This window comes from Filobasidium floriforme (genome assembly GCF_021052385.1).
Source record: "Filobasidium floriforme strain CBS 6241 chromosome Unknown HD553scaffold_18, whole genome shotgun sequence".
NCBI lineage: Eukaryota > Fungi > Basidiomycota > Tremellomycetes > Filobasidiales > Filobasidiaceae > Filobasidium > Filobasidium floriforme.
In genome coordinates, this window is record NW_025763639.1 from 141,392 (window position 1) to 168,269 (window position 26,878).

At 52.7% G+C, this 26,878-nt stretch overlaps 9 protein-coding genes across 9 annotated transcripts; 3 read left to right on the forward strand and 6 right to left on the reverse strand.

Annotated features, from left to right (window-relative positions):
- Window positions 1-1,860: 1,860 nt before the first annotated feature.
- On the reverse strand, window positions 1,861-2,127 carry HD553DRAFT_274981 (copia protein; the record flags this gene model as incomplete). The annotated part of the gene is made up of 1 exon (XM_046177885.1): window positions 1,861-2,127. A coding segment is annotated over one exon (267 nt), but the record flags the coding sequence as incomplete, so codon positions are not given.
- A 2,400-nt stretch (window positions 2,128-4,527) lies between these two features.
- Window positions 4,528-4,776, reverse strand: HD553DRAFT_344096 (uncharacterized protein; the record flags this gene model as incomplete). The annotated part of the gene is made up of 2 exons (XM_046182946.1): window positions 4,528-4,578; window positions 4,642-4,776. The coding sequence occupies 2 exons, from the start codon at window positions 4,774-4,776 to the stop codon at window positions 4,528-4,530; spliced, it is 186 nt and encodes a 61-aa protein (XP_046034654.1).
- Window positions 4,777-6,111: 1,335 nt separating this feature from the next.
- HD553DRAFT_359189 (uncharacterized protein) lies at window positions 6,112-7,232 on the forward strand (the record flags this gene model as incomplete). The annotated part of the gene is made up of 6 exons (XM_046183931.1): window positions 6,112-6,226; window positions 6,310-6,352; window positions 6,543-6,661; window positions 6,741-6,813; window positions 6,880-6,939; window positions 7,031-7,232. Coding segments are annotated over 6 exons (612 nt in total), but the record flags the coding sequence as incomplete, so codon positions are not given.
- A 2,306-nt stretch (window positions 7,233-9,538) lies between these two features.
- Window positions 9,539-11,720, reverse strand: HD553DRAFT_351522 (uncharacterized protein). The gene is made up of 4 exons (XM_046183620.1): window positions 11,508-11,720; window positions 11,362-11,417; window positions 11,155-11,260; window positions 9,539-11,032 (listed from the first exon to the last, which is right to left on the reverse strand). Exons 1-4 carry the CDS (start codon window positions 11,646-11,648, stop codon window positions 9,752-9,754), a joined length of 1,584 nt encoding a protein of 527 aa, XP_046034656.1. The 5' UTR covers window positions 11,649-11,720; the 3' UTR covers window positions 9,539-9,751.
- An 87-nt stretch (window positions 11,721-11,807) lies between these two features.
- On the forward strand, window positions 11,808-13,225 carry HD553DRAFT_315480 (bucentaur or craniofacial development-domain-containing protein). Its single transcript, XM_046180485.1, has 4 exons — window positions 11,808-11,857; window positions 11,930-12,376; window positions 12,443-12,854; window positions 12,966-13,225. Exons 2-4 carry the CDS (start codon window positions 11,976-11,978, stop codon window positions 13,134-13,136), a joined length of 984 nt encoding a protein of 327 aa, XP_046034657.1. The 5' UTR covers window positions 11,808-11,857; window positions 11,930-11,975; the 3' UTR covers window positions 13,137-13,225.
- HD553DRAFT_315481 (phosphoglycerate mutase) lies at window positions 13,226-15,676 on the reverse strand. The gene is made up of 8 exons (XM_046180486.1): window positions 15,484-15,676; window positions 15,333-15,348; window positions 15,030-15,256; window positions 14,850-14,944; window positions 14,131-14,758; window positions 13,703-14,055; window positions 13,471-13,602; window positions 13,226-13,389 (listed from the first exon to the last, which is right to left on the reverse strand). Exons 1-8 carry the CDS (start codon window positions 15,554-15,556, stop codon window positions 13,342-13,344), a joined length of 1,572 nt encoding a protein of 523 aa, XP_046034658.1. The 5' UTR covers window positions 15,557-15,676; the 3' UTR covers window positions 13,226-13,341.
- Window positions 15,677-15,792: 116 nt separating this feature from the next.
- On the forward strand, window positions 15,793-17,380 carry HD553DRAFT_80628 (F1F0-ATPsyn F). Its single transcript, XM_046184506.1, has 6 exons — window positions 15,793-15,988; window positions 16,161-16,288; window positions 16,823-16,871; window positions 16,988-17,000; window positions 17,174-17,182; window positions 17,266-17,380. Exons 1-6 carry the CDS (start codon window positions 15,917-15,919, stop codon window positions 17,289-17,291), a joined length of 297 nt encoding a protein of 98 aa, XP_046034659.1. The 5' UTR covers window positions 15,793-15,916; the 3' UTR covers window positions 17,292-17,380.
- A 197-nt stretch (window positions 17,381-17,577) lies between these two features.
- On the reverse strand, window positions 17,578-19,358 carry HD553DRAFT_325445 (uncharacterized protein; the record flags this gene model as incomplete). The annotated part of the gene is made up of 4 exons (XM_046181615.1): window positions 17,578-18,037; window positions 18,103-18,320; window positions 18,399-18,884; window positions 18,972-19,358. 4 exons carry the CDS (start codon window positions 19,356-19,358, stop codon window positions 17,578-17,580), a joined length of 1,551 nt encoding a protein of 516 aa, XP_046034660.1.
- Window positions 19,359-19,515: 157 nt separating this feature from the next.
- Window positions 19,516-26,729, reverse strand: HD553DRAFT_315489 (uncharacterized protein). The gene is made up of 29 exons (XM_046180487.1): window positions 26,096-26,729; window positions 25,101-26,025; window positions 24,876-25,031; window positions 24,795-24,816; window positions 24,682-24,736; window positions 24,552-24,620; window positions 24,405-24,489; window positions 24,229-24,342; window positions 24,078-24,160; window positions 24,005-24,020; window positions 23,820-23,937; window positions 23,649-23,743; window positions 23,302-23,582; window positions 23,082-23,244; window positions 22,805-23,007; window positions 22,037-22,751; window positions 21,956-21,977; window positions 21,778-21,886; window positions 21,668-21,723; window positions 21,532-21,614; window positions 21,370-21,473; window positions 21,096-21,306; window positions 20,882-21,033; window positions 20,784-20,823; window positions 20,654-20,728; window positions 20,391-20,597; window positions 20,067-20,247; window positions 19,983-19,993; window positions 19,516-19,923 (listed from the first exon to the last, which is right to left on the reverse strand). The coding sequence occupies exons 1-29, from the start codon at window positions 26,330-26,332 to the stop codon at window positions 19,754-19,756; spliced, it is 4,758 nt and encodes a 1,585-aa protein (XP_046034661.1). The 5' UTR covers window positions 26,333-26,729; the 3' UTR covers window positions 19,516-19,753.
- Between the last annotated feature and the right edge of the window lie 149 nt (window positions 26,730-26,878).

Below are 26,878 nucleotides of genomic sequence, written 5' to 3' on the forward strand. Positions count from 1 at the left end.
ATGGTAGAGGAGCTTCGACTGCGGCATTTCCTTCGTAAACATGTCGGCGTGATTCTCGTTCGTGTCGACTCGTAAGACTTCGATGATTCTGTCCGTGACTTGCTCGCGGACGTAGTGGTAGGCGGTGTCGATATGCTTGGATCGTTCCGAAACCAAGGGATTCTTAGCCAAAGCGACAGTGGACTTGTTGTCCTCGAAGATGGTGACGATGGGGGTTTCCTCGCCGAGGTCGCTCAAGATTCGCTTGGCCCAGACCGCTTCTTTGGTAACCTCGTAGAGAGCCATGTACTCGGCGTGAGTGGTCGAGGTGGCCACCTGACCCTGTTGCTTGGCTCTCCACGAGACGACGCTGTTTCCGAGCTTCATGCACCAGCCGGACACCGATCGTCTGGTGGTGGGATCGGTATTGTAGTCGGCGTCGGAGTATCCGTGCAAAGGGCCGTCTCCAGGACCGAAGAGGATCCCCCATCCACGAGTTCCGTTCATCCAGCGCAGAAGGTGTTTAGCCGCCTTCCAATGCGACTCTTGCGGGTTGCTCGAAAATCGAGACAGGATGTTCATCGGGAACGAGAGATCGGGTCGAGTAGCGATCATGGCGTACATCATGGACCCAATGGCCGACATGTACGGAAGAGCGTCCACCGGTTTGTCTCCTTCTCGGTAGTCCTTGATGAGTTCCGCACTGTTCGCGAAGGGCGTCTTGACCATGCGAGACGTGTCCATGCCGAAACGTTTGACAACCTCCGTAACATACTTCTCCTGATTGATGGTAATGGTTTTGGCAGGTCGGTCACGGAAGATCTCGATGCCTAGGAAGACTGCAGGTTCTCCGAGATCGGTCATCTCATACTTGGTCGAGAGCATATCTTTGACCGTATCGACCGAGGTCTTGGACGGAGAGAGGATGAGACAGTCGTCCACGAAGAGGAGAAGGTACGTGGCGGATCCTTTGACTTCCCCAATGAAGAGACAACTGTCGTTCAGAGATCGAGTGAGACCGAAGTTTTCCAGAGACGTGGAGATGTTGTCGTGCCAGCACTTTGGGGCTTCCTTGAGTCCGTATAGCGCCTTCTTCAACCTCCAGACGTGGGTTGGCTGTCGATCACTCTGGAAGAAGTCCGGTTGCTCCATGTATACGGTGCTGTCGAGATCACCGTAGAGGAAGGCAGTGGTGACGTCCATCTGGTTCATCTCCCAATCGTTCCGAGCAGCCAAGGCTAGAGCCATTCTCAGAGTCGACATCTTCAGGGTGGGAGCGTAAGTTTCTCCGTACTCGTTCTGTTCAAAGCCGCGAACAACGATCCTTGCCTTCTTCGTGCCGTTTGATTTGACTCGAAGAACCCACTTGCAGGAGATAACCTTCGTGTCAGTGGGCCTTGGTACTAGCTCGTATACCTCTCGTTTGCGCAAGGACGTCATTTCCTTCTCCATCGCTTTCCTCCATTCGGCCGAGTCAGGACCGTCCAGCACGCTGCCAGCTGTGAAGGTCTCGTTCGCCAAGCTGCAGTACTCGAGTTTCTCGGCAATGGATGCAGTGGCGCTCGGGACGTAGTCTTTGAGATGTGCTGGCAACCTTCTGTTCCGAGTTGGCCTTGCTTCAGAGGAAGCGGTCGAAGTCTTGGTCGTAAGACTGTCATTGCTGCTCGATTCGGACATTCCTTTGCTGGTCGACTCCTCCTTTTCGGTCTCTTTGCTGGGAGCGTCTACTGCTCCGGTGTCTTCTTCCGGTTTGTCCATCGGATTCTCGTTTGTAAGAGGGTCGGCGTTCTTACTTTTGTCCGTGAAAATGCATTCTTCTCGTCTAGCTCGGACTACTCGTCGCTCGTTGATGAGCCAGACGTCGTAGACTCTGTCATCTCCATCGCCGTATCCGATTAGTACTCCCTTTGAACCCTTGTCTTGTAGTTTGGTTCTCGTCTTGGTCGGATTGTGTTTGTACAGTTGGGCTCCGAAAGCTCGGAGATCCTTGTAGGTTGGTTTGACGCCGAACCATTTTTCGAACGGGGTCTGTTCTGGAACGGCAGAGTGAGGAACTCTGTTCCGGGTATAGACAGCACTCTTGGCTGCGTAACCCCACCACCCTTTGGTGAGGCCCGATTGATGAAGGATAGTTCGAGTATCATCCATGATCGTTTGATTGTATCGTTCCGCAACGCCGTTCATCTGGGAGGTGTGAGGCACGGTGGTCATGGTCTCGATACCCTTTTCTTCTCGCCATCTGACAAAGTCGTTCGACAAATATTCTCCGCCATTGTCACAGACCAGTTTCCGAATGCGTCGACCAGGAAACTTGGCCTCAAGGGCGGCAGAGTACGCTTTGATGCAGTTGAAGGTTTCGGACTTCTGTTTGAGAAGAAAGATGGTGGCATATCGAGATGCGTCGTCGATGATGGTAAGAATGTATCTGTGATGACCCGAGACCGAGGTCACTTCCATGGGGCCGCAGATGTCGGAGTGAATGAAGTCGCCGACTGCAGTAGCTCGCTCCATGTGACCGGAGAAGGGTTTTCGATTCAACTTCCCAGAGAGGCAATCCTCGCAGATATTGTGTTGATCGATGTTTTCAATTTCCATACCTTCCGCCATCTTCGAGGATATGGCCTTCTTGATCTTCCCGTATCCGACATGATTCAGCCGCTTGTGAGCTTCGTCCATCGTTATCAGGGACAGCTGCTTCGTTTGCATGACTGTTTGAACTACGCTTGGGTGTGTGTCGAGGATGAAGAGTCCTTTCTTCAAGTGAGCGATGCCGAGAGACTTTCTGTTCCGACTGATTTGACAGAGCTTCGCGTAGGCTGCCATCTGTACGTCGAGACCGCTGTTGTTCATCGCTCCGACCGAGAGCAGGTTGAGAGCCATGTCGGGAGTGTGCAGGCAGTTTTGGAACACGACAACGGTGATTGTACCGTCTCGTTGTCGGCAAAGGATGGGCACGTCTCCGTATCCTTTCGCGTAGATGAGAGCACCGTTCCCAACCGATACCGGTACGCTCAGTTCGTGGTACGTCCTGAACCAGCTCCGATGCTTGATGAAGTGAGAAGAAGCTCCCGAGTCTACGACGATTGATCCTTCCTGCTTCGCTGCAGTCAGAGCCAGCTGCGGGGATACGCTGGCCATGCTGGGAACGTCTTGCTCAACGGGATCCGCGAACGCGACGTGTGCATTTTGGTTTCCGAAGTGAGTAGGAGGTGGGGAAGAGACGATCTCCTCGGTGAACGTGGGGTAGCGAGTCCTTCTTTCCCTGTGACCTTGGGTCATGGCCACGCCGGCGAAGTGAGCGTCCAGGCTAACGCTCTCCTCGTCTTCGTCAAGGTAGGCGTGGTTCGCTTGCTGCGAGGAGCTAGCACGAGGGACGGGAGAGGGAGCTGTGCAGTCCTTCGAGTAGTGTCCCTTCGCTTGACACCTGTAGCATACAATCGTGCTGGGGTCTCTCGGTTTCTTCCCTCCGCCCCTTCGGAATCCTCCAGAGGCACCTCGATTCGGCTGACTGAATCGACGTCCTTGGTTCTGCCTGGCCATGAGTGCCTGGACTGTAGCCGTTTCCTGCTCTGCTTGTCTTCGTCGACCTGTTTCGACCGTGATCTCGCTGAAGACCCACTCGAGTCGATGGGAGGTGGGGTCACGATTCATGAGTGTCGTAAGAGTCATGACGAGTGGAGAGTAGGAAGGAGGAAGAGCTCGTAGGAAGGTGAGGCAAGCGTCGTACTCGCTACGGGTTCCGCCGGCTTCGAGTAGCTTTCGCCAGACGTCCACGATCTCGAGGTACAGGGCCTCGGGATCGCCGCCTTCATCCATCTTGATCGAGTCGAGTTTCTGACTCAGGACCAGTGCCATCCCGGCACCCGTAGGCTTGTAGGTGAGAGCCAGTCGCTCCAGCTTCTGTTTAGCGTCAGTCAGGTCGCTGATGAGGTGAATGATGTTCGGTTCGACCGAAGCATCGATGTACGCCGCTGCTCGAAGATTTTTGATCTTCCATTCCTTTTGAGCTTTCTCTTCGGTCTTCGTAAGAGGCTTAACTGAGAAGTCTCTGATCTCGCCTTTCTCGATGGCGTATGTGGGATAGGGTTCGTAGAGCTCTCCTTCGGCTCCCGAGTACCACCAAAGGTCCTTGACCATGAGGAGTGCTTTGATCGAGTGGTACCATCGCGTGTAGTTTGACGACCCGGAGAGCCGGTGCTTTCCGAGGGCTTCCGAATCTTCGCCCATGTCGAATGTCGTCTTGTGTCCTATACCGGAGGACTACTAGGTCTATGAAGTCGAAGTTTTACTGGTCGATCGTATGCCTGACGATCGAGTTGCTTTTTGAGAAACAGTCGCGATTTCGTACTCGGTGATGATCGAGTTAGAGAGCCGCTACCATGAAGAAAATCTGTTTCTCAATCAGCAAAGAACTTGATTTTCATAAAAGATTAACTAACCTGTTTCTCAATCAGCAAAGAACTTGATTGAGAAACAGAATATACAAATGATAAAGTAAGAGAAAGATATAGTAAATGTGATCTTTTGATGAAGAGCTACAGCCTCCACTCAGAGGTTTGACGCGTCTCGACAGGCGGCGGTGGGGGAGATGATGTTGATCTGAACATGGGCGTACATGATCAGCAGATCAGCGGTGAGTATGCTACTAGAGAGAAGACTCACGGCGGGAAGGGAGAGGGCGTGAGAACTCATGATGTTCCCCATCCGGGAAAGGGTGATGGCTGTGAACCCTATCCATTTGAGGAGGATAGGGAGGACAGGGAGGATGAAAGGGAAGAGTATGGTGGTGGCAAGCATGTCTGATCGGTCAATTGACCAGTCAGAGGTATGGATCAGTCCGAGTGGAGGTACGTGTGATCGGGCTCAGACCCAATACCTCGGTCAAGCCTTCACCTTGATCAGTGTCAGAGTCCCTGTTGGCAGACGACCGGGTCTTCCTCATATCAGTCTCAATATCTTGTCCACCGAGATGGTGTTTCATCTATTGCTTGATGGAACCAGAAAAACCCGCCCGTTGTACCTGTCTCAGGAGGGAGTAACAGTTAGTGAAAAACAAGCAGGCGAGTATAAGCGCGACATTCTCACTCGCTCCAACGTAAAGACGACGTCGTGCAGATAGTGATCAGTAAGCAACGTCCGATCGCTATGTAATCGGCTGATGGGCGCCGGATTTGATAGCGCATTCTTTCCAGAAGCAGAAAGAACCAACTCCAAGGCGACCGACGGGAACGCTCCGTTATCGGTGGACCCATCGATCCCTTGATCCATCGATCCGTTGATCCCCTCGGTGGATTGCAAGTCCCGGCTCAAGGTTCGGCAGGACATCGCGCACGCGGCAAGAGACCGCATGATGATCGGCGCAGTGGCTTGCCGTGATCGCGTTTCATCGTGTTCGTCGCATGGACCGATGGAGCGTTCTACCGCGCCACAGCTCTCCTTGCGACGCCAAGAGGCTGTGAACAAAAGAAGACTTCCTCCTGAGCTTCTCCGTGGATCGACGATGATGTCGTCAGATAAGGAGGCGAAATGGCGGCAACGAGCTCCCTTCGTCCGCATTCACCCCTGAAAACCTATCCATCGCTCCACTTCCTTTGTTAGCAACCGGCTACTGGAGCTTCTCAACCGGTCGACGAAAAAGCACGCGAAGGGGTAGGTGGCATACATAACCAGAGTGATGGGCCATTGTAAGCTCGAAATGCGTGAAAATTGCAGGATTTGCGTTATGATAACTCCATCTTCGTCTCCGAATCAGTACCAGCTCTCTCGCAATGAGCGATCTTCTGCCGTCACTACTATCACGCAATGGCTACACGATAGCTCAAGTGGTCCGTGAGTAAAGTTTCTTGTTGAGAAACAATTGACCGAGCGCTGACCAGTTTAACCTAGTTGTGTCTGCCACAATAGCGGGGATGGCCCATGAAAGGTAGGCGGGATATCAGGTTAGACTGGGCGATCGGTTGAACTGGGACTAAAGAATCAACTGGCCTCGTATCAGAACGCGGAAAGACGGTCGCCCAGCGAAGCAGAATCTAATACCGCTTTGTGAGCCGCTGGAAAGTACTCATACTCGTCGTCTTAACAGGGCTAATCGGCTGCGCAGACTCGGCAAAGGTGGTCGTCTCTACCTTGATACTGGTCATTCAGTCATTCGAGTACATTGCGCTACGGCATGACATCTCATCCTATCGACCTTGGCCAGAATTTACAGGCGATGTTCGACTGTTAGGAACAATGCTGTCAACCCTCTGTAAGCAGAGCCTTTCCGAGCACTGGTTCTAGCTTCTCTATGAAACCGCAGAGTACTCATTTTTATCGAGACGTGCTTTCTAGACGCGTTTGAGCTGTTATATCGTCCGACCATGAAACCACATGCGTAAGTGTCGGGATACAGTCTCAACACTATGCACTCAATCCTTATACTGACGAGCCCTGCCATCGGATATTGGGTTCAAACAGCCAGGCGCATCATGTCCTCGCCATGGGTCTGTGAGTTCCCAAAATTCGAAACCCCTTTGTCTTTGTCTTAACTTTGACTGAACCATACGTGCGATGCTGGAAAACAGGATCGCTTACTTGATTCGAAGGCTGGAGGAAGATCGACTGCCTATCTACAAAGAGGTCGGGCTGCTCTGGCTGTTCCAGGGAACGACTGAACAGATCACGTTGATAGGCGCGATCGGACGTGAGCTTTGTTCCCTTTGATTCCTCAAGGCTCTGTAATCTCTCGAATGACCTCTGACAGCATTCTTGCCTGAGTACAGTGAGGACCGGGTGGAACCCTCAAACCGTCTCCAAGATCCTGCACTTTGCCGCTTTCCAGACAGGTCTCATCAAGTCAATCACATTGGGAGCAATCGTATATCGCTGGCGTGCCCATCTCATGACCCTCGGCACAAATAGCTGGACAGAGAGAGGCAACTTGATGTGGGTGTTTGCATTAGGATTGATCTGGACGCAGTTGTGAGTCCCGCTTTCGTTTCGATGCCCGCCGCCCTAGTAGTTTAGCCCGATAGACGTTATTGATTGGCCTTTTCGTATCGATTCGTTGCAGCCGCTCAAGTCCCATTTCCTTGGCTCGCCGTCTGAAAAGGCAGTCTGTCAATTCGTCATCGTCACCGTCAACCTCAAGCGCTATCGCCGCCCCGATACTAGCCACCCTACAAGTCGCGTTGGAAGAGGTGGAGAAGTCCATTGATGCCAAGATGGACGTGGTGGGCACGACAGGCGGAAACGATACCGAGGTGGTACTATAGCGTCGAGGCAGATGTTTTGGCAGGTTACATCTAGCGTACAAACGTAGCTAAGGGGTCTCGATCGCGTAGATTTTGGTGTATCGCTTATAGAAGTCCTGGATCGTCTGACATTGCCGTCTTCACGGTCAACATGTATATAGAACCGTGATAACGCATAGAGCTAGGCGATAGAAGCAAGTTAAGTTGATTGGTGGGCAGCATCGTGAAATACAGAGGAAATCTGAGACTGCCGTTTCGTGAAGAGTCCGAAAGTGATGGCCTGCTCGTCAAGGACTCGTAAAGGAAGAGCTACTCGGATTGCTAGGGCGCGTGTTCCTTCCGAGGGCAAACTTGCCTGTAAGATCATGTCGATGGTGCTCTGCCAGAAGATCAAGCCATGTCCACGGCTGCAATAGAGACGGTTGGGAAGATAGCCAGGAGGGGATTGATGGGAAAAAGGCTCTCGTTAGAGCTACAGCCAAATTGAAGTGGATATCACGCCACTTCAGGCAAGTCTCTCAGATTGCGTTTTGAGCAACCGTGAGGAATGGGACATCTCATCAATCACCGTCATTTGGTCTTCTTATAGTATGGCCTCTTTCCGTATACTAATCGTTGTTCAACGCCTTCAAGTTGTGGCACAGAGTCTCCCAGATGGTATCGGCAATATTGTTCTGAGTTTAGATGGAGTGTCCTTGCTCGTTGCCGCGGTGTACTACCGCCACAAAGGCGTGCTGTGCCTATCGCAAGGACTACAACTCAGCCATCAGAACCGAGACTAAGCCGAAAATTGCATACCTCGATGATTGATTGCTTTTGCGCTGCAGAGCCGGTGGAATCTTGCACCCAAGCAGAGATGACAACCCCATTATCCGCGGCTACTCATAGACTCCTGAAAAGCTGAATTTAGAGTTACTAGCGTCATAGTTGGGCTGGGAGCATATGATGAAAACACGAAATTCGGTGGATCCGGTTTCCGCGATCAAGCAGTAATCAATGGTAGCCATAAACACTGTAGAGGGCCAGGGCACCCAACCTGTAAGGAATGAAAATGAGATTTAGATTGTAAAGACAAGCACAAACGTAAGACAGTAAACTGTAGTTATTCACCTCTGTTGAGGTCGGCCAAAGCTCTAGTAATCGCTTCTCCCCTGGCTACAAACAATGACCCATTGAGGTAGGTCCTCAAGGGAGACCCGGTGGTTTTCGTGCTCCATTCGTACAAAATCGCTCAAATATCTCAACGATTTCAAGTAGGCTTCAATGGGGGAGGTATACTGATCCTTGTTCTTTGTATTCAGGATGGCCATCATCAACTTTCCCATGTATGCACCGGGGGATATAGATCCGCTTACTCCTCGCGGATACGACTCCTGTCTGCAATGGTGAGCGATTGCGCAAATGCACCCCCAAAGTGACTTGAGGTCATAAGCAGCTAGGCGCTGTACAGTGAGTTCCGCGTGAGGACGGAACAGCGAAGGTTGAACAGGTTGTTAGTGGATATTGGGCTTGCCGTTCCGTCTGAGCGTGGATGTACCTGTAACTCGTCATCAAGATCCTTGCGAGGATGCAACTAAACGATTTACTGAAGCATGCGTTTCGTTTGAGCGTGACCTGTACCTGTGCAGCATGAGCCGCCTCCTGCTCTGTAAGCCTCGAGTGCCAGGGTACTTTCGCCGAGGTAGCAGCAGAAACTGTCGGGCTGACATGTCGCACAAGGCTGGCCAGCATATAGCGATTGAAGTTGTCAATAATGAGTGGGCAGGTTGAGTCATCCTGATTCATTTCGTAGATTTGTGGATTTGTGGATTCGTGGATTGACGACGGCTCAGTAACGATACCTATAACACCTCGTCAACGCCCCTACACTCAACATTGCAATCAACTCGTCACCTATGACGCCCACAACCTCTTCAAACGCTTGAGGGTTGATCCACTTCATTGGCAGCTGGATGGAGCAATTGTTGCCTGGACTCATCAAGGCTTTGTCAAGATGTACCCTTGTATGAGCGCGTTATTTGAGCTGGTAGGGGGGGATGGCGCACAGGGGGATGGCGCACGGGGGGATGGCAAGACAGGTAAGTGCCTGGCCATAAGGCTTCCAGCTTTACGAGATCATTCAGAACAGTGTATTGCTGCTACCTTATGGTTGGCGTCCTGACAACGTTGCCGAGCAGCATAGCGGATCGCTTCTTCACGGTGAAGGGTATATCTGCCAAGTTGGCATAGGACCTTGTGAGTTGTTGGATACGGGAGGCGTCATTTGTTGATATAGTCCAGTTGGACGAGAGCTACATGTAGAGGATAAAATCAGATAGAAAAAGAAGGACAAAGGAAAAGAACCATGGTATAGTCATCAAGAATATTTTACAAACCCTCGTCATAGTAGATCAAGTGAAGACCCCCACCTCTTTGTGTTCCTGTACAATTTCAAACCTTATCCCCAACATATAACACCGGAGAAAGAACCCTGCGCCACAAACCAGCCGTCTTACATTCCAATCCTCGAGCCTCCTCGATGTAGAACTGTCACGTTCCCGCTACATCCCTTCCATCCCCTGCATCCCGTTCATGAAGAAATCCTCGCCCAACGACGAATAATCGAATTGCGTCGGATCAAACCCTTCGATCCCCGTATCCCCCTCCCCCTCCCCGTTCTGGCCGTTGGCGTTGTTGTCGTTATTCCCATCGGCATTATTGCCACTACCATGGTTGTTGTATGTGTTACTGTTGTTGTTGTTGTCATCGAGGTCGTTGCCCCCGTACATAGGGAACAAGTCCGGGTACTGGCTGAACAGATCGAGTTCTGCCAATCCCGTGCCGGCTTCCAAGGATAACGCATCGCCTCCAATGGGTTGGACGTCGTTCTGAGCTTGAGGTTGGGCCTGAACCTGAGTTTGATCGTTGTTTGGCTGTGGTTGAGTTGGTTGACCCGATGATGGAGGTGCATCGGTAGATGGCGCAGCCCCCACATTCGGAGCGGCGGCCCCTTGATCCTGATTCCCGCCCACCTGCCCTCCATTCTGATCCTGATCCTGACCAGCCGGGCCTGAAGTCCGGGCGATCTCCTCCTGCAACCCGGCTTCCAACAAGCCGAAATCCAGTCCTCCTCCCGCTCCCGATCCGGCCTGCTCTCGCATACCCATACTGCCAACGTCGCCCAATCCCAACCCGAGCCCTATCCCCAAACCCAGACCCGATTGACCACCCGGCCCATTTTGACCGGGACCTGCCTCTCCTCCGTTGATTGTGCCCGTCGCAATCGCCGGTGCAGAATCATAAGCGGTAGGAGAATTCGCTACGCTATTGATAAAGTCGAACAGGGCCATCTCGCTAGCGTCTAAGGCCGGCACTTCAGAGGAATCGAGGTCCATGCCCATACCGAAGCCCATTTGTGAAGATGCAGCTTGCGATTGCGATTGCGTTGCCTGATTTGCAACCATATTCTGTCCGTTAGAGTAGGAATTCGGAGGAGCGTTCATACCGTTATTTTGAGCGAACGTCGAGTTGTTCTGGGAAGGGAGAATCTCGATAGATGGGAGGAGACCAGTCGGATTCGCAGATTCGGATCCGACGCCGGGATTGGGTGTGGGTTTGGAGGCTGATGTTATTAGAGCTGACGGCTCCGGGTTCGAATTCGAACTCTGCTTCGCTGCCGGCTGGGAGGCCGAGGTAGAGGCGACTTCCTTGTCCTTATCCACAGCTATGGGTCCCGACGTCCCCGGTCCCTGCGACTCGGGTTTCATCTCGACTGGGTTTGTCACCACGGTAGGCGGAGAAGCTTCTCTTGTCGGTTCCACATAGACTTCCGCTGCTCGATTCTGCTCCGCGCCAGACCAGAGCCGAAACGAAAAAGAAAAACATGCAAAGATCAGCTCGGCTGCAACGTATCAACGAGCGCGAAGTATAGTAGACATTGCAAAGGGTAGAGATGGATGCTCACGGCATAAGCAGCTACGTTCCTTCTCGACCGATCCCATTCCCGGCAAGCGCTCTGGTAGCCGAGGATCATATATGTAGGAGCACGCGGGCGGACTTGATGTAGGTTCCTGCGCAAGTCAACAAAGCCAAAGCAGGCAAAGAAGAAGTAAGTATCACGTCTCATGAGTCAAGCAGGCCTGAGAAGATGGTTGAGGCAATCGATAACCACCTTTCGAGAATATCAGCGTGGTACTGCATGATCTTGGCTCGCCGAACGCATGCTTTCTAAAGAAAACCATCATCGTTCAGCTTCCTGAGTAGACCCCCTATGCGATCATCTCTCGATTTGCGACCTAGGTAAGCAGCTCGACCAACCTTATAATGATCCTGCATCAACCTCATCTCGTTCAATAACCAAGCTTTCCGACCGGCCCCGTCCAGCCCGACCATCGGATCATTGCCATTATGATGGTTGTCGAGTTCGGCCTTGTCCGATTTCCGTTTGAGGTCCTGCATCTTTGCGTGGTCTGGCGACCCGGGAAACGAGCAGATACGATTTTCTTCCAAGAGGTTCAAGAAACAATCACGAGTAGGCTGTGATTGACAGTAAGACCTGAACAGGATTCGAGTTGACATGCCGATGAATGGTCAAGAACAAGCAAAGCAGGAGTTCGGTCGAACCCGGTTAGGGATGGAGTTGGGTGAGCGACGAGTCTCAGGACAAGGCATGTTGAGCATACAGTAGTATCTCGACTTTTAACTTCGAAACCAGTACAATACTAATGTACAACCTATAGTGTTCCAGTAGGTACCTCATGAACGTCCCCGCCAACCCCCGACAAGATGGCCAACAAACGTCCTCAGAACCTGCTCGATTCGATCGACCCCAACGACTCGTCCGATGACGCTTCCGACGCCGACTATGCCCTGCCCGAAGAGACCACCGGTGCTCGAGCTAGTAAACGCAGAAAAGCCGAGGTCCATGTCTCCTTCGACAACCCTGAGCGAGCAGAACTGACTGAAAAGGACAGAAAGATCGAAGAAGAGAAGCAGAAGGTGGAGAGGAGACGGAAAGCTGATGAAGAATGGGCGGCGCTGATGCGCGTGGAGGAAGAAGCCAAGAGGGAACGGATGGGCACTTCCTCTTCTTCTGCTTCGATGGTGGACGACAAGCAAGAGAAGGGAGAGACGGTTCGCATGGTAGAGGTGAGAAGACCGAGGAATTTCGCTGGAGAGATTATCTAGTAAGTTCTGTCTGCTTCGCGAATACATCTTGTCAGGTCGTCTGAGCTAAATTTTGGGAATTGCAGTGAGACGGTCCGTCTACCAGCCGACCATCCGGACGTCAAAAAGTACACCTCGTCCCCTCCCCCTTCCTCTAAACTACAAGATCAGCCTGGAACGAAAACAGAGCCGAACCCGGATATACTATCCAAAACTTCATCGACGTCTCCGCCCTCTTCGACAATACCATCACCACAAGCCGCGCCCATTGACCCGGCCACGACTACGACCACAACCACAACCACCCCTTCAAGCACGACCACAAGAACCGATACGTCCAGCCGTACGACACCCACACCCACCTCTGACCCCAATTCGAAACCTCTCCCCCGCAACCCCCCACCTCGTCGCCGCAAACCACGTCAATCGCTAGAGAGCATGAACGCCGAGCTCGTCCGTCAAGCTTCGGTAGCGAGGAAGATGACGACGTTTGAAAAGGTGCGTCGCGGGGTTGGGTTGCTTTGGCTTTCGTGTGCGCTTGCACCGACTCTTTGCGCACGAGCTGATCATAATCTTGTTTGCTTTGTGTTACCCGGTCACTCCACGCAGAGTCAACTAGACTGGAACTCCCTGACCACCTCCACCCCGACGCTCTCCACCGAATTAGAGGCCAATCGACGAACGGGCGGGTACCTCGAACGACAAGATTTCCTCGGTCGGGTCGGGGAACGGAAAGAGATGCGCGGGCAGGGTGGCGATGACAAGAGACGGCGTGTTTAGTAGAACTCGAGGTCGAATAGCACCGTCTGGGATATAACGCAGAGTCAAGACGCTTATGCAAGGAAAGACAGGAGAGGAGAGGTGCAAGACCATCTATATGTATTTCGTATAATTCAATCATACCCAGTCCAGCACCTTCTTCACCTTTTTTGCCGGCCTCTAGCCTTGGTCTTTTTCGCATACAACACCAGCCCTAAGATCGAGCTCAAGCCAACAAGCTCTTCCCGGTCATGGCCTCGGGTTGAGGCAAACCCTGCGATTTCCGGCGATGACAACGATGTACGTCAGTCTCTTGAAATTGAAAGTAAGAGATCAAGTTGACGCGAAAACCCACCATAACGGCCAAGACAGTCGGGGCGACATCGGCGAGACACCCTCCCTCTTGTTTCAGCGGGAACGAGGTGATGAAGGGGACCGGGTTGGTCGTGTGCGCCGTGTGCGGGTTGCCAGTCTCGGGGTCGAGCATCTGCGTCGGGGCGAACACATCATCACAACGAGATCAAATCGAACCAAATTCAAACGTTAGCAAGCGAAAAGATACTGCGCGAGAACGTTCGCGGGCTCACCTGCTCGGCGTTGCCGTGATCGGCGGTGATGGCAATCTCGTACCCAGCCTCCATGCACGCATCGTAGATCGTCCTGACCGCCTTGTCCGTAGCCGTGATCGCCTTGACGGCAGCCTCGAAATCCCCGGTATGTCCGACCATGTCGGGCGGCGCAAAGTTGCACATGACGAATTCGTACTTGCCCGACTTGACCGTCTCGGCGACCGAGTCGGCTACACCCTGGGCGTTCATCTCGGGTTGCTTGTCGTAGGTCGCCACCTTGGGGGACGGGATCATGACACGCTCTTCGCCCGGGAATTGCTTCTCCACACCTCCGTTGAAGAAAAAGGTGACGTGGGCGTACTTTTCGGTTTCTACCATGTCGTCGCGCACAAGGTTTTAGCAATGTGCTCTGTGTCAAGGACGACGACGAACACCCTCGAACTCACCGGCAATGTGACACTGCTTGACTCCCTGCTTGCCCAACCACTCGGCCAACACGTCGTCCATGCTCATCGGCGGGAAAGCGATCGCGAACGGAAACTCGGCGTTGTACCTGGTCATCGTGGTGATGTGCAGGTCCTCGGGAACCTCGACGTCCATGGGCTTGTCGGGCATACCGAGGACGGTAACGATCTCCCTGACTCGGTCGGAACGGTAGTTGAAGGTGAAGACCGTGTCGCCCTTTTGGACACGGGACTCCGGCGAACCGCAAATGATGGGCTTGAGGAACTCGTCCGTCTCGCCAGCCTCGTAGCGCTGGTTGACAGTCGCCAGCGGGTCGTCCGACTTTTCTCCCTCTCCCTTGACCAACCCGTCGACGGCGATCTTGACCCTCTCCCATCGCTTATCCCTGTCCATAGCATAGTACCTCCCGACGATGGTCGCGACCTCTCCAACCCCGTTCTCCTTGATAAAGTCGAGCAACTGCTTCAAGTACCCAGCGGCGGACTTGGGCGAAGTGTCCCGACCGTCACCGAAAAAGTGAACGTAGACGTGGGGGATCTCGTAAGACTTGGCGACCTTGAGGAGCTCGAACAGGTGGAGAATGTGTGCGTGGACACCGCCGTCAGAGACCTGCCGACCGAAATTGTGCCAATGATTCGGATCAGCTCGGATCGATGAGATTTGGCGATGCAGCAATGTATGTAGAACGCGAGGCACATACGAGACCCATCAAGTGCAACCTCCCGTTGTTCTCCTTGGCGTGCTTCATAGCGGCCACGATGTTGGGAGTGTCCTTGAACTCGTCCTTCTTGATCGCTGCGAAATCGTCCGGAAAGAGAAGCCACAAGGCATTAGCCCTCTGCATTTCATACGGTCAACATGACCCGCACGGACGACCCACTCTGATCGATCTTGACGATATCCTGCCAAACGATCCTCCCGGCGCCGATGTTCAAATGCCCGACCTCCGAGTTGCCCATCAACCCGTCCTTCAACCCGACGGCCAGACCGTGAGCTTCGAGCTCTACGTGGTTGTGGGTGTCCCGGATGTGGTCCATGTGGGTCGTCTCTCCGTGAAAGACGGCGTTGCCCTTTTCGTTGCTGGAGAGACCCCATCCGTCGTGGACGCTATAAGACGAAGATTGAATGAGTCGAATTCGAGTGCGGAATGCCAACTAGAAGAGCAAGATCCGGGTCGACTTACATCAGACAGACTTTCTCTAAACTCCCCGATCAACGATAATCCCCCATAGCAGAACAGAACAAGACAACAATAATCACAATCAGCTTGCCGTCCTCTCATCTTCATACCACCCGCTCGCTCTGCAGAAACTGCAAAAGACTCTGCAACTCACTGCCCGACTCGTGGGTGGTCTTGACCTTTTTAGCCTGGGGCTCGTCAGCGGAAGGAGCTCGAACGTCAGACATCGTTTTTTGGTATAAGTTTTGGATTCTTGTTTCCGTAAAAGAAGGGGGGGGTACGTGAAAGGTTATGACGAGCTTAGAGAGGTCATACCAACTGCTACTACGTAGTCGTTAGCATTCGGGTTGGGGGTGATAAGGCGATGAGGTGTGCTTATCAACTAATTTGAAGAGTCACCAATTATTACACGTCACATCAATCGCTGCAACCAATAAGCCCGCCGAAAACGGGCAAGGAGGCACGTCGACGACCTCGATACAACGGATCTCCGACGACTTGATTACATTGGTATTCACCTCGGATCGTCACCCTCTCATAGATATATATACCCCCAAAAGACAACATCTCTTCTCAGACTCGTCAATATGCGTCCCACCTCCGTCGCCCGAGCTCTCCAGGGATTGATCCCCCCCAAGATCGCTACCCCTTCGTCGGTCGTGAGTGTCGGGGTTGCAGCAGGGATATGCTACGGAAAGACGGATGGAGAACGAGAAAAGCTGATCATGCTACTTATTTCCCCCCTGTGTTCTCTTTCCACGGCCGTTATCCACACTCTCAACCGCTTGTCAACCACCTGCGCTTAACGAATCGACTCGCACCCCGACCCAGTCCTCCGGAGCTTCCTCCGCCCGAACCGAGAACGTCGTCGCTTTCTACAAGTCCCTCCCCAAGGGACCCTCGGAGCACAAGGCCGGCGGATTGAGGGGCAGATACTTTGAGGGCAAGAACGCTAGCGGGTGAGTCTCGAAGCGTTTAGAGTGCTTGTGGACTACATGGGTCGGAGAGGGGATAGGGGGTTTTAGGATGGAAGGAAAGTCTTTCTGGATGGACGAAGAGCGGGATGGAGGACTAGGAAGAACCAGACTGAAAATCAGGCTTGAAAAATCATACGCAGAGAACCACGGCGGATACCGAGGTGCCGGGTACTGGCGATCAGGATACCTCCCCCCATTCTACTGCGTGCATAATCGACCATGGGAGTCTGTCTCATCCGCAGCCTAGTAACACAATGGAAAACCTTCGGCGAGAAAGACATCCTCGAGACGATCCCTCTCCTTCCGAGGACCTCTCGCTACATCCAAACCGAGGAAGGCGGAGACTATTCAAAGATTCGAAAAGCTGACCCACTATGATTCTGCTCTTCCTATTCATCGTTCCCTCGCGACGACCTCGTTGCCCTATACCTCGCCATACAACCTGCCGCATCTGTCTGGGGCCGCAACCTCGGCATCTCACTTGAACCACGCATCGGTCGCCCAACCGAAAAACAGCGCTCCCGTCTTGGCCACCATCCTCGCCCTCTTCGGAATCGGCTACACCGTACGTCTAGCATCTTGTCACCATCTGCACCTCGTGCCCCCGCGATCGATGCATCTTGACCTGACGAGATCGCGCATGCTGACCGACCGTCTCTGTTCTATGCTCTACTTCCTCAGATCGACTACCAGAGTGAGTGCTCGTCCTTATTCTTTTTCGTTGCGACTATCGCCTTGGGCACGATTCCGTCGAGAATCTGCGTCGGGTCTGGCGAGCACTGGCCTGCCACCTGATGACGGAAAGCTGATTGTGACTTTTTCATGCTTTGCTTTTCCTCTCGCGCGATCACAACTTGAAATCTACAGTGCACTTGAGTGAGTTTCTCATTTACCACAAAATGCCAAACCATCTCAAGGACGATCGAACGCTGATGAACACGTTACTTTCCGCGTAACAGAGCACCACAAGAACGGCCACCACTAGATCGTCCCATCTTTCTCGCAAACGTAGCGTGGAGTTACCCTTTCCCTTTACTTCCGGCCTCGCTGGTGGTACTGTCGTTACTGCTGGCAAAGGATTGGAAGACGAGTTGAGGGTATCGCATCGAGACGGAGACGAGTGGATGTGGCAGCAAAAGTGGAAGGAGAGAAAGGAAATATATCATATATAAATTGGACAGAACAAGTGACGAGGCCGCTTTCGTGCGTGACTCCACGTTGTGCAACCCGGCACTCTATATAGGAGGAGAACGTTAGGTAAAACAACAAGATCAATCTGTCCGGTCTGTCGGTCTTGTACCGAGGTCGACAGATCCCAGCCAAGATTGAACGCGGCGGGCATTGACGCTCTCTTTCTCGTCTTGATCTGTCGCGCCGTGGTCTGCATAATAAGCAACCTGCTCCTCCAATGCTCGCCAAGTGACTTCATTTCCTGGCGGCCCCGAATGTAATTCTTCCCGAGTCATTTCGCGTTTGCCGGCACTAACACCTCCGCTCAAGCGATCTCGCTCGGAACCCGTGTCAACCGGCCGTCCTCGTACCGCCGATCGAGGGGTGACCGCTTCGATGGTAACCCCGGATATCTTGATAGGGTGAACTTTGTCCAGGCTCAGGTCGACTGAATATGAGCCTCCTAAACCTAGGGGCCGAGAGTTCCTGTTTGACAAACCGACAGTAATGCTGATCAAGAGGCGAATGAGGTTGGAGAGTCCAACATTGCTGTCCTCGGGACTGCGGGACCGGACGTTATTGAAAAATCTGCTGAACAAGCGTTTCGGACTCGAGGTTAGACCCACTATCGAATGTCTTCAGCAATCGTGAACATGTATTCATCCGAGTGGAACGTTTCAAAGCTGTCTCTGTACAGGAGCTCGCTCGCTTTCTTGCAATCCGGCACCCACGCTGTGAGCTCATCGCGTCCCGTGTACTGATAAATCCGGAATTTGAGACCATGAACGGCTAAACCAAAGAGACATCCGTCTGCCGCTTGGCCAATACGGCAGTATGTGCAAGCCTGCATGTGCCTCTAAGATGAAATGGGAATGGAGGATTGAGACGACCTGCCCGATTTCGAATTTGCGTCAAAACTCACGTTGTTACTACTGTCTTTGTAGGGCGAACCACACCACCTCTTCGCTTCAAACGTAACTGCACATCGCGGGCACCCGTAATAATGTGGGGTACTCATGTCCTCCCAAAGCAGACCAAAGTCTGGCTCAACATGGTTTGTAGTTTTCTTTCCACCTGAATCATCGCGGTCGGTTAGGGTTGAGGACCCCTCGGTGAGTTCGCCGCGTGTGGTTGCGCTTTCCGTTTGGTCTGGGCTTCCAGCCTGGGAAGAAGTCTCGTGCGGGCCAAGCTCTTCTGCTTCATCTACTTCGTCTGAGGTGAACGTCGAGTCTCCAGCTTTCTTGCCTTTGTGCTTTCTGAGATCAGCGGCGCGAACCCTTTCGATGTACCTGTTGCAATCCGCCTGATTGCATAGGTGCTGCCTCCCGCTTGCAGATGGCGATACCATCGCTCCGAGATTGTCGCCTGGACCCACGAATAGGGGACACCTCGTCAAACGTTGCAAGCTCTGTATAGCGAGTTCGAGATGTGAGCGAAAATATGATGTCCGTCAGATACTTGTGTTCTGCTAGTCGCCCCTTTCCTGTTAGCTTACCAGTAAGACCATCGGTGTTGGTTTCACTTCCTTCCAAAATCCCGTAGCATCGAGCTTGTCGTAAGCTAAAAGGCATTGGGCGTCGGATATAGCCCGGATGATGTTCGTCAATAACCTGGTCCAGATGCGCTTGGTCTCGCTTTTGTGGTAATGTCTGTCCGGGTCGATGGCCCTCAACTGGTATGTGCTCAAAACAGTCTCCGTTAACGCGTCTACGTCTAGTTCACGGTAGCAGACTTGCGACCTTGGTAATTGTTCTTTCGCGCCGGCCCTCCGCAGGCCCATGTCTTCGCGAATGAGAGTCATACATTTGAGGGTTACCCCATCGATTTCGTCCGGGGACATCGCTTCAGGTGTCTCGCGAGATTGCTGACTGTTGTCCGTCATGGGGTTTCCTAGATGCTGATCGAAATGGAACTAAAAGTTGAGCAGCTGCCAGTAAATGACAGTGTAGAACATCTTCGAACTGGGTCGATCGAAACGTTTTGTAGACAGACGTCTACTGCTGATATCGGTCTGATCCGACAAGGCGGACATCCACTTGTTCGCGGACATCAGAAATAGATCGTCTCGTACCATTGCCAAAGCGTTTCATCTGCGCAAGTCGGGAGTAAGCTTACTGAAACCTAAAGCTCATAGCAGGAACAATATGCCTCGGTGACCTATGACGGCAGTTCCATTCCACTCGCGTCACGCAACATGATCATGGGTTTGGGATCGGGGTATGGGGAAATACAATCCTGATTCTTGTTAGAGATGCGACAATCAGACGAGCTCCCGAATCAGTTCTTGGTAGATCTCGCCATGGCCAACAGTTGCTGGTACTCGATAGGTCCATCGGCCATGCAGAGTCTCTTGAACTCGGAACCATCTCTGGTGATCAACGTAGAAGGCGAATCGTTCTCGACGATCATACCCTTCTTCAGAACCAGCACTCGATCATAATCGATGACTGTATTCGAGAGATGAAGTCAGCTGATGAACCCCAACGATGCTGTACTGATGACTCACTCGTTCTCAACCTTTAAGTTTATCGAATATGGGATAAGGCTTAGCAAAAACGGCAGCTCCCCACGTGCTACAAAGTTTGCTCACCTATGAGCGATAGTGATCACGGTGACCCCCTTCATCTCCTTGATCGCGGTAGTGACCTTGGAATCCGTTTCGTAGTCCACAGAAGACGTGGCTTCGTCCATAATGATCACCTTGGCAGATTTCAAAAGTGCCCTCGCTAGAACAAGAAGCTGACGCTCTCCCAAGCTAAAATTCATTCCCCTGTGCGTATGATGGGCGCAAATCATTAGCAAGGTCCGGTTTCAAGCCGTTCAATACAGTACACGTACCCTGTCGATGGAGACGGACAGAATTAGGATGTCAGCTTTTCGCCCTCGAGATAGTTAGGCAGCAGCGAGGACTCACCTGCAGAAACCAAGGCGTCCAGACTAGAGAAAGGCGACGTCGGTCCGATATCCAGGTGAACCTGTTTCATGGCCGCGTAGAGCTCGTGGTCGTCCTTTTCGCCCGTGATGTCCAGCGCGTCACGGAGAGTACCCGAGGTGAGAAGACTTTCCTGTGGAATGTAGGATAGCTTGGAACGCAGAACGTGAAGCGGTACTTGAGCGATGTCTACGCTTCGAGCGGTATCAGTCACGACCTGTTGTAAATCCAGCTGTAAGACTGACCGATGCCATCAATGGTGATGCGGCCTGAAGACGCGCTGAGGTCGCGCAGGAGCGACAGGGCCATCGTCGACTTGCCTGGGAAGAGATGCCTGATCAGTGCGCGAAGCCCCGTGAGCTAGATCAGACTTACCACCACCTGTCCGCCCAACAATGCAGACTCGTTCTCCGGGCTGCAAGCGTATCGGTCAATTCGTCTGGTAATGAACGTGCACAAGCGGAGGGACTCACTTTGGCGGCAAACGAAACGCCCTGGAGCACCAGCGGCAGATCACTGGCGTATCGCACGGCCAGCTGCTCGCAGACGATTTCACCTGCATGCGGCCAGTCTTCAGGTACGGAGAAATCTTCTTCGCCTTGCGCTTCAGGTGGAATGTTGGTGACTGCCGCCAAACAACGATGTCAGCGGTACCGTTCTCGTGCGGTATGATAGAAAATAGCTTACTCTCGGCAATACGCTCGACGGATACCATCTGCTCCTCGAAATTGACAATGCGATCCAACAGCCAGAAAATCTGCCCACTGAGATCCAGCGCGAACGTGAGGACGAATCCAGCTGCGGGTGCTGAGAGATTGGAGCCAAGTAGGAAGAATCCAGATGCGCCGAGGATCAAGGACGTGAACGTCAACATGGCGCTAGAGAACGCTAGCCAAATCTGTAACATGCGACAACGACGTCAGATCAAGTTTCTTGCTTTCCGTATCGTGACGGTACTTGCCGCCCAGGAAGCCATGGACATCCTATTACTGATATCCTCGAATGTAGCGAACAGCTGACACAAGAAACGCGACGATCCAAAGGCTCTCACGGTGACGATCGATCCTGGATGCAGGCGGGGGTAAACAAACGGGCTCGTCCGCTTCGACATGTGATTGCTTACCGATGGCCTCGTAAGTCAGCCCGCTGATGGGACTCGCCAGAACAGCGTCGAGTCGAGCCAAGCTTGCCCTCATGCGCCCAAAGCTGGATGAAGCTGCATCAGCTCGAGTAACCAGAAGAATATCGCTACGACTTACAATTTCCTAAGTAGATCGAAGGGGTACGCGGCCAGAACGCAAGCCAGGGCTACCGGCTGAAGACATAGTCTGAGCTAAGAAATCGCTGCGAGTCACGAGCGACCACTTACTGGTAAGCTGATTCCTAGAATCGCAATATTGACAGCCACGGTAAGGCTCTCCATGATCGTTCTACCAAACCCATCAGGGAGATTTCCGTCTGCCTTATTGATGTCGTTACTGCGGTGACGGCAACCGACAGCGAATAAGCGCGAGACAACGAGCTACAACCGAGTCGAGGGCTCTCACCTAAACCTGTTCAAGAGACGGCCTGATGGTTCGCAGCATCAGATCTGAGCGCTTAGTTCCCGCGCGAGTCATCCTACATACCTTCCGGCGTCCGGTCAAAGTACCGCAGCGGTGCATTCAGAATGCTGTCCACCATGGCGTTGTGCATCTTCGCAGCCCCTCTTTGGGTAAAGCCTCCCCGCTTGTTGCCGTAAAGCCAAAACCACATGGCAGACGATGTGAGGACCTGCAGCCCCGCTATACCCGCCCAAACTCGTATCCAATAATCGTTCCGGTTCGGCTCCGATGTCCAGTGCCTCATCACGAATCGCATAACGACCCGCAGACATTCGGGTATGGAGATCAAGAGAAGCAAGCCGAGCCAGTAGCCTATGCCTCCGACATTCTTGATGACAAAACGGTAGTGCGATAGTCGTACGTTTCCTTTCTCCTGGTGTTCTTCCTCGTAGATACGCCTTGACAAGGTGGTTGTGACGAGCGATCTGGGCTTGTCTTCTTGCGAAGGGAGTAATAACGAGTTGAATTCCTCCGTGATAGTATGATCCTCTTCTTGCAATAAGACTTCGCGTAGCTCCTTCGGCGTCCCAGACCTTGCGATTCTCCCATCTTTCAATTGAATGACCAGATCACTCGCCGGCAGGAGTAGCGAAACGTTGTGTGAAACCATGATGATCCGACGGTTCCGGACCAAATCACCTCGTAAACAGTTGGCGTACACGTATTGCGAGGTTGTGGCGTCCAGGGAAGACAACACATCATCGATCAATATGGTACCTGCCCGACTATAGACGGCGCGCTACTTGAGGACCAGTCAATAAACGCTCCGACCTAACGAGAGACGCAGCTTACCGCTAGACTCAGTCGAGCTCGCTGCCCTCCGCTGAGGGTGACACCGCTGGCTCCTATTTCCTCTTGGTCGCCGTTTAGGAACATTGCAAAGTCCGAGGCGAGCCCGCACTGATGGACGACCGATTCGTAACGTGAGGGTACATATGGCAGTCCGAACAGGATCATATCTGTGAGCGTGCCATGCGTTATGTATGGGATTTGGGCTGTGGCGGGCGGGTAACGTCGCATGAGTAAAGTAGATTCATTGTTCGATAGGTCACAAAGCGGCGGTACTCACCGGCGTAGGCAATAGTATCCTCCTCGATCCATTCCTCTTGGTCGGACATTTCGTACTGGCTGATTTCGTCGGACAGCGGGATCGACCCATACCTCGACTTGGGCGCCGTAATCGTTCCCCCAAGAAGCTTAGCTTCGCCCAAAAGACTCAGAAGGAACAGGGTCTGGCGGGGAAAGGGTCAGTTGGAGTCCGAGAGGATTGCGATGGGATGGACACGAACCTTGCCGGCACCAGTTTGGCCACATACGAGCACGAACTTGGCTTCAGGCGGGATGCGTAGGGACATGTTGGTCAATGTGAACGGCTGACGATGTTGCACCTCTCCAACTTGCAGATCCCGCGCGGGCCAGGTCACTGTTGCGTTGTCCAATGCGATATGATTGCCAGCTTGAATGTTGTTGTTCTCGACCTCATCGGAGTTGAGGAATTTGCAGAGTCGACGCAGGGACACTAATGCCATCAGTAGCTTTTGTATGACCTCGGGTATCTTGCTCAAGCTCTCTGCATTGACAGGCGCGAGGGTTCAGCTATGTTGCAAACCGGGCGTACTTTAGCAAAGGAGCTCACCTTGAACAGACGAGAAGACGGTCGAAGCGACGAAAGCGGATGAAGGGGTAAGTACCCGACCTTGTAGCTTGGTATACGACGTAAACATGGCGAACCTGCGGACCAAGTCAGGAAAGAATGGACATAGTCAGGAGAGATTTCAATCGACTGAAAGGCCAACCCGAGACTCACAAGGCCAGCAAGGGCGTGAAGAGAGCAATCACATTGAAGCTGGTGCCAATGGTATATCGCCACCTTTGCAAGCGCACCTCCTTTGCTCTGAGCTCCGAAATGCGACGCAGGTGGTGTTCTAATCGATCGTCTGATCAGCATCCAGGCCGACGCTGATTCGGGTCTTGGGCGAATGTTCAGCTCACCTTCCCAAGCATTGAGCTATCGCCATCGCGAATCATCAGCGCCTTGATTCCAGCAAGACCGCCCGGTACTCACCTTGATCACCTTGACACTAATCAACATCTCCCTCATCGCGCCGATTCGCGCATCTCTGGCTTTCGCCAGATCTTGATCGCACTCTATGATAGGTCAAAGCACAACATGCTTGAGCAAAAAGACGCATCCTTCGCGATCCCAAGCCGCTTACTGAACGTAAGTCTTGCGACAAGTCCGCTCAGAGGAGCCATGAGAGGAATAGTAGCCATCGCGACGAATGCGGACCAACTGAACAATGAGTACAGGAATCCTCCAGAGAGCGCGACTGACAGGCGCAGGATGTGAGTTCAGGTCGTCGAAACGCAGATGGATACTGGTAATACTCACGCTTCACGGCAGCTTCGCTAAGGCCTAGAATTCGAGTGGCTAGGGATGCGATTACGCCCACGTCGACGTTCATCAGGTTCAAGATCTGGTGGCCCATTCTGATTATCAGCATCTCAGTTATGAGCCAGACGAATAGATGGAACGGACCTGGGCTCTTCCCGTTCCCGTAGCGTCAGGAGACTGGTCGTCCGTGATACAAAGGATTTTTGCGAAGAGCTAAGGGGAAAAGAGGGTAAGCATAGCTGCCTAAACTAGACTGCTGCTATCATCGACCCACCATCGTTCGCAAGTTCACCCTGATCGCTTTGTGGTTTACGAAGTTTTCTCGAATGCTGAAACCGAAACATGAGCTAGAGGTCGCACGTGGTCTCTAGGCAAGTTCTCACTCACCGTGTGAAGCTGCTTAGCAAGTCTGTGGTGGCCGAAGCGGATTAGATCGCAAACGCTGTTGCTATCACAACCTGTACTCACTGCTCATGAAAGTCCCGAAGAACAACCCAAAGGCCATAAGATAGGCGTACGTCATGTCGGCCTGACGATTAGGCTTCTCGAACGATTGCGTAATCTCATGCATACAATATTGCGGTATGAAGGTGGTCGCATTGGAGATCCATTCGAATATAATGGCTGATGAGACGAGTAGCGACACCAAATCAGAGACCTGTCGCACACGTCGTTAGAAACGTCCCGACCTACAGCTGATGATCAACCATCCCTGGCCTCGGCAGACCTCGACGAGCAAGGTCCAAGGCGTCCACTTCTGTGCCAGGCCTGAAATGAGCTCAGAGGAGCCCTGCTTGTCATTCCACTCCTTCTCTTTCAACTCCTCTGGCGTAAGAACGAAGCGCTCCCTCGACCCGGGCAACTCGACGTTCTCCGAGCGAAGGGCTTCGGGAAGATGAGGCAAATCTTCGGGACGTAGTTCAGGTCGCCTGGCTGCGAGTGAAGCGATGGGCCAGATGTACCCGATGAAGAGCAGCCCAAAGATACTACATTGGTAGTAGTCGAGAACGTTGGGTGGCCGTTCAATGGCACTATCGGCTTCGTCGACAGAGCGCGGGGATGCAGGTGAATAAGCAGTAGGGGAGGTAGCTGACGATCCGAGAAGCGGAGCATCTTCCTGGATATCCCCGTCGGCGTCTTCGTCGACCTCTCTATCAGAATCCGCTGGAGCTTCCGAGTCAAGCTGCTGGTACTTCTTTCCTCGCCGAGTCTTCGCCGCGACCAGCTTGGAGAAACGCCCCGGAATCTTCTTCACAGGCTTGTCCTCTGGCCTGGCCGCCTCCATCGACCACCCGTAGCCGATCGTAAGCTCTTGAGCCTCGTAGAAGAGCTCAGGTCCTCTCCTGGTACTTCCGATCGTCACAAAGGCGAGCAGGACCGAGAGAACTTCCATGAGACGAAGTCCATTGAAGACGGGATCGGATTCCCAGGTATCGGGTCGAACCGGAAGTCTGTGACGGTATGTAAGGATATAGAGCAAGCTGGGCAAGACGTAGGTGATGACTGAAAGAGTGACAGTGTAAAAGAGAGAGACCGTGATATATGAATGTCGCTGATAAGTGGGGTGATCGTACGACCATGGAAAAAGATGAAGGACATAGATCAGGGTGGTGACAGACTGCGAGATCAAGCTTATGATATTTAGTATCTTGCACTTGGGACGGACAGCCCGGCCGCAAACGACTCGCCATGAGACCCAAGTTGACCCATCCCCAAATCGTAGTATCCAAGGCTCCTTCATCAGGCCACCCCCTGTTGTCCTTGTTCAGGGCGAGTAACAAGATCCGGATGGCGAGTCCGAAGGGAATGAGGATGCCCAGCAAGATCTTCCTGTTCTCCACACTTCTTTCAAATTGTGCCATCTTGACTGGCTGGTCGTGCCTATTTCTGGGACGTATAGACCCATCTTTGATAGTGGTCGTCATGTCTTCTGCTATCGCTGCTGGGAATGACCCGGTTGCCGATCCTGAAGATATCTGGTCGCTTTACGGATCGATGCAGATCGACGGTCTCGTAATGTGTAACGACTTGTCCATATATGACCAGCCTACCGCCGGTACTGATTCTACCACTTGGAGTTCGCCTTTGTCCTACTTATAACAAGATTCCTGGGCAAGTAAGCAGCGGCAATTGTCGTCAGGAGCAGAGAAACAAAGGATCGAAACAGTCGAAAGGCAGGGGTCGAAGATCGTTCGTGTCGCCGTCGATCAGGGTCCAGATCCGGAACGTCCTATCATGAATTTGTGTGATCCTGGATGACTATCAGTAACCTGAAAGTACAGCCATTATCCTTTGGTGTGACAGGAAGTCGAGATCGAAAGATTGCAACATGTTGTCAATTGTCAAGTCCTCTCTCGAAAAAGCAACGGTCTTCTCGGACCGAAAGACACGAAGACCGACCGAGACTTCCCCGGATCGCTAGTCTCTCGATCTGCTTGCGTCACTTTACGAGAGATCGCGGAAGCAAAAAG